The following is a 5278-nucleotide window of genomic DNA, read 5'->3' as shown; positions in this document are numbered from 1 at the left end:
ACGAGACAGACAAGTTCCATCCCTCAACAGCAGGCCAGGGGTTGAGTAAGCTGCCCCATGGTCAAAGAACCCAAAGTTCCTTTCAGGGGTATAACCCATCAGGGGTATAACTCTTAGCATGGGTATCAAAACCCTGTGTGGGCTTTTATTATCAGCTTGTATTACTAACAGGCTGTTCAGCTCATGGTTGAGATTACCTTAGTGATGTGTCTCTGCCTTCTGTGCTCCATTGTGTATGTCATCAGGATTCCTGCGGCTGTGCTGAGGAGTAGCTGTAGTTTTTAACCTAGGATCAGATAACTGAACGGTAGTTCCAGTCTTGTTACTGGTTGCAGTTTGCAAATCCTGCTGCAGGAAGATGAACATAAGCTGCATGTAATCAATTTAACAAATCACGAGACTGATGTTTTTATCCAGTTGATGGTTTTTTCCCTCTGTGTCAGTTATGTTGTAATAGGAGGTTATGGTGTCTGGGGAAGATTAGACTTCATCATGTTGTAAGATTAGTTTGCATTGATTAATCTTGGAATATATCTCATGCTACATGACAAAGCTAGAGTAAGAAATATTTCACTTTTGTGTGAAAAAGGAATAAAGACATATAGAAGTTGTATACCATCTTTGAATGTTCTGAATTATTTTTAAAGCTAGTACTATTAAAATCTTTATTGATATTGAATAGAAAATAAGATTTAATTTCAGAACTAAGAATAGCTTTAGTTTTTAGCTACTCTTTAAGCTATCAACTGAAGTTGAAAATATCCTGATCTTCTAATTCAGGCAAATAACAACTTGAAGTACTTTGTTCTAACAGCTGGGATTGTCTATATTTTTTTTTTAACTTGTATGATGTAACTTGATGTAACTACTTGTTTGTAGGATCAAAGGTTTTGTAAATCCCTATCACACAGCAGTATTTCAATGTGCCATGCCACTGCTGTTCAGAAAGGGTACCTTTTACAGGTATCTTTCTTAAATTTCTGTGTTTTTGCATAACCATATGGTTTACTTTTAAGTTCTTATCTCCCTTCAAGGGAGCAAAAAAAATGACATGAGAAGGCAGAATACCTCTTGTACAGATGTATTGCTTTTCAAGAATGAAAGGTGGATTGCCTGTGCAGCTGTATCAGTGGGTTTTTGGAATGAGAGTAGGCTTGACTGAGTACACAGTTGTAGTTCAGAGTGATGTTCAACATTTTGTAGCTGAGTTTTTTCAACACAAATAGCTTCCCATACTAGAAATAGAAGTTACTTCCTCAGAAGTTACTTCCTCAGCATGCTCTATCTGTCAGATACTTAGGACCTCTGAAAACAAGAGTTCAGAGTAAGTGCTGTGGTAGCTTTCTTTAGTGTCTGTAAAGGTGATAAATTCAATTTAAAAAACCCAAAAAATACAGTAAGTCTATTTCTTCATTAAAATAACAATTTTCAGTTTAGAGGTTGGAATGAAATTGGAAGGAAACTCAAGACTTCTGCAAAAAGAATGAAGGTCTTTGGTCATCATGCTCTCTGTACAGACAGATTTTTCACAACACAAATGCCAATGTGCTCTCTGCTATATGACTTCAGATCTATTCTCTGTATTAAGTTAGCACATTCTAGACAGTTTTTGAAGTCAACCTAATCTCTATTTCTGGTAGTCTCATTTTTTCTGTAATTCCAAGTGTTTTTTTCTTCCTCATGTGTCCTTGTACTACTTTGTAGAATTCCAACTAAATAGAAAATATATTTGTGGGTGTTGCATCTCCTAGTGTGGTAGATCTGCATGAGAGCCAAGATCTTTTCGGCACAGCATGGACAAGGGCCTTGATGCTTTCTCCGGAATAGGTCGTGCCTGTTGTTCACTACCCTAAATGTCATTACTGGTGGATGCTGCTGCTAAGGTATTTGTATTCCCACACTGGCCATTAAGCCATAGGATAATCTTGGGAGTGTAGCGTGCAGCAGCAATTGTGCTTTTCATAGATGTCCTCAATGACTCATCAAGCCCTTGGTCTGTTATCCTGAGACCTTGTGTGATTAGGGCTGGAGAAATTATGGAAGAACTGTCTTTAGGCAGGGTCTGAGCCAGCAGTTGCTCCTTATCCCTATAAAAATTGAACACTTCCCAAAATTTACAAGGCAGACTGATTTTCAGAGCCTTGTAGTAGGAATTCAAAATTCTTTCTGATGGCATCTGAAGTCTTATTGTGATGTATAAAAATAAATCTTCAGTGATGATTAAGGGTATGTCTGTGTAAGACACAAAAAGAAGATTTAAAGAGGTCTAATTTGTAGTTGCAATGAGCTCTACAGTGCTTGTGTTTCAAAGGGATGGCCTTTCATATTTATTTTATCCAGTTCGGAAAATGCCAGAAAACAAGTGTGAATAAATGTAAGTAGAGGTTGCAGATTGTGTCTCTGTTTTCTGAAAACTCATCTCTTTACATGTTTTCTTACTTTTAAAATTGTTATTCTTGTGCTGTATCATCTTCTGCAGAAGGTAACTGCAGGTTAGTTAACCATTACTATGTTTTGCCAGTACAATTTGGGGTACATTGAGAACTGGGCTGATACTAACATGTACCAAATCCTACTATGTAGGAATGCTGCCTAGGATGCCAAATCCAGGTATTTAATGATATTACTACAGAAATCCAAACCCACTTTTTTATTCCATATCCATAGATTTGAAAAGCACGTTGTGCAAAAATACAGCTAATTTCATGCTTGGTTGATATAGTCAAGTAGTATTTTCAGACTGTTACCAGTATTTTGTAAATAATAGCACTTGTGCTTGGATATTGAGACTAGCCTACTAAGTACCCACATGAAGATTAAGCAATGTGGAAATTTAAGAAAATTGTTACCCCACTTTAGAATCAGTGTACTGACACTTGTTTTTCATGTTTTTAATGCAGATTTACCTTTGTTTCAGGTTATACACCAGGGACCCCATATAAAGTATCTTGTTCACCCACTAGTGGAGCAGTGCCACCATATTCTTCATCACCGAATCCCTATCAGACTGCTGTGTACCCAGTTCGAAGTGCCTATCCACAGCAGAATCCATATGCACAGGTAAATGAACAAAAATCCACCTGTTTGGAGTACTTTTTCACCTTGTAATATCCGCTTGAACTCTTAACTTTGCAACACGTTTATTCCTTCATGGATGGAGAAGAGTCTTAGCTGCCCACAGTAAGAATTCTTAATACAGTGATTTACAGAGTATGTGTGTGCACTTGTACGTTCTCTCTCACGTGACAGTTACTGTGCACTTACTGGTAATGTGTTCAGCCTTTGAGGAGACACGAGATTCAGTAGTTTTAAAAATCTGTACTGGATGCTATAACTACCACATCCTCATTTCATTTTGTCAAAAATTGTCATAAACTTGCATTAATCTTTTGTTTTTTTTAGGAAGCTTCTGTTGTGATTCAGGAGGTTACCAAGCCTCATACTAGGCAAACTGTTGAAAACTATTAGAAGGGATAGAATTAGGACACTTAAGTAAACATGGTATTTTGAGGAAAATTGTCACATAGAGGAAACTTGGCTGGCGTATATGCAGTAGTTGAAGGGAGTTAATAAGCGTGTAACAAGGTTCACTCTTCTTAGAGTATTTGGATTTGTCAAAAACCTTTGGTTCTTTAACTAAAAGCAGCTGAATAAAAAGTTGTGAAAGAATGAGAGAAGTTCTGTAATGGATTAATATATAAAAAGATACGAAATGAAGTGAATGAATGACGAATGAGCCCTTACTGTTGAAGGTACAGTTAGCACTGGAGTTCTACAAAGGTACCTGCTTTGAGTGTTATCCTAAATGCCTTTGAGAAGGGCTAAACATTAAAAAGTTTGTCAGTGAAATGCAATGGGAATAGCTGAAATGAGTGTGTTGGCTTCTGCTCTGTAAATACATTGCATCTTTAGAATAATGCTTTTATTTTATGATACATTTATGAAAGAAGACATTTATCTTCCCCACCAGATATACTGTAATGGCTTACTTTTTTTTTTCTCTAACAGCAAGGCACTTATTACACACAGCCTTTATATGCAGCACCACCCCACGTAATTCACCACACCACAGTTGTGCAGCCTAACGGCATGCCAGCAACCATGTATCCCGCTCCGATTCCGCCACCAAGAGGAAACGGTGTGACTATGGGGATGGTGGCTGGGACTACTATGGCAATGTCAGCAGGTATGTGAACTTAGGACCCCTGTGTTTTCTTGATGAAGCTCTACTGTCAGTTCGAGACAGAACACAGCTGCGTTACAAAAATGCGATGCCAGCGGTGTATGTGGCAGAATCATAAAATTCTTCAGATTAGAAGGGACTTCTGTAGATCGTCTAGTCCAGCACCTTCAAAGCGGGTCCTGCTAGGTGAGGTTGCATACTTGTTCAGTGATATTTTGATCATCTCCAGGTGTGGAGATATCATGTTGTCTTTTCAGATAGTGGTGTTATGGCAAAATAGTTTCCCTTTGTATCTGCATGGAATTTCACTTACTCTGGCATCCTTTGCTGCTTATCTTACCAGTGTCAAGAGTCTGACTTCCTCTTTTCAATACATTTCTCTATGTCTAGTTGAAAACAGCCTCTTAAGGCTGAGGGAAATGCAGTGTTCTCAGCTCACCCGTTGTATTACTGACCTTCTTTGTGTGTGTATGCTCAGTGGGTGTTAACTCACGAAGTGTCGACATTCACATAAAGGACGCTCAGTTGAGTAATCTAAAAACCCATGAGCCATGAGCTTATTTTCAGATTCTGGTTTTTATCTTGTCAAATTTATCATTTAATTTGAGGAATCTTAAAACTAGAGAAGTTACGTGTCCCAAACTGAGCTAACATTGGGGTTTCATATGTTGGCAAGCTTATCCCAGGTGTTGCTGTTTCTACAAGGTGCTGTAGAGTAAGGCTGTTAAGATCCTGCTATCTAAGCTTTTTGTTGCTGAAGCCCTGTGGTCTTGAAAAACCTATTTATAATAATGCAAACAAGAAGTCATTTATTCTGATTTATCAGTCCAGTTATCTCTACCATCACATATTCTTATGGCATGTAGAGCCTCCTGTGGGGAAAAAGTTTTGCAGTGAATAATGCTTATGTTGCAGGGTTTTTGCTAGAGCTATTTTTGAGTAATGAGTATCTTTCTGTGTGTTGGACTAAACATCAAAATAATCCCCTTGCATAAGTGTTTGAAGGAAGATTGGGGCTGGAGTGCAAAGGGTACTGGTAATTTTAAATCAGAAGACAAGCAAGCTGTAATTGTTTTTAAAATTAACTCTCCCCAC

At 38.0% G+C, this 5278-nt stretch overlaps 1 protein-coding gene across 1 annotated transcript in view; it reads left to right on the top strand.

Annotated features, from left to right (window-relative positions):
• Window positions 1–2900: 2900 nt before the first annotated feature.
• The window catches only part of FAM168B (family with sequence similarity 168, member B), a gene marked incomplete at its 5' end in the record, with an annotated part of 4616 nt that continues 2238 nt past the window's right edge, over window positions 2901–5278 (top strand). The window contains 2 exons of the mRNA XM_010083005.1: window positions 2901–3060; window positions 4009–4186. Of these exons, the coding sequence (XP_010081307.1) occupies window positions 2901–3060; window positions 4009–4186 (338 nt within the window). The remainder of the gene's footprint in view (window positions 3061–4008; window positions 4187–5278) is intronic.

This window comes from Pterocles gutturalis, unplaced genomic scaffold (assembly GCF_000699245.1).
Source record: "Pterocles gutturalis isolate BGI_N339 unplaced genomic scaffold, ASM69924v1 scaffold14090, whole genome shotgun sequence".
Taxonomy (NCBI): Eukaryota; Metazoa; Chordata; class Aves; order Pterocliformes; family Pteroclidae; genus Pterocles; species Pterocles gutturalis.
The sequence above is the reverse complement of the archived record's forward strand: the minus strand, read 5'-3'. Positions and strand labels throughout refer to the sequence as shown.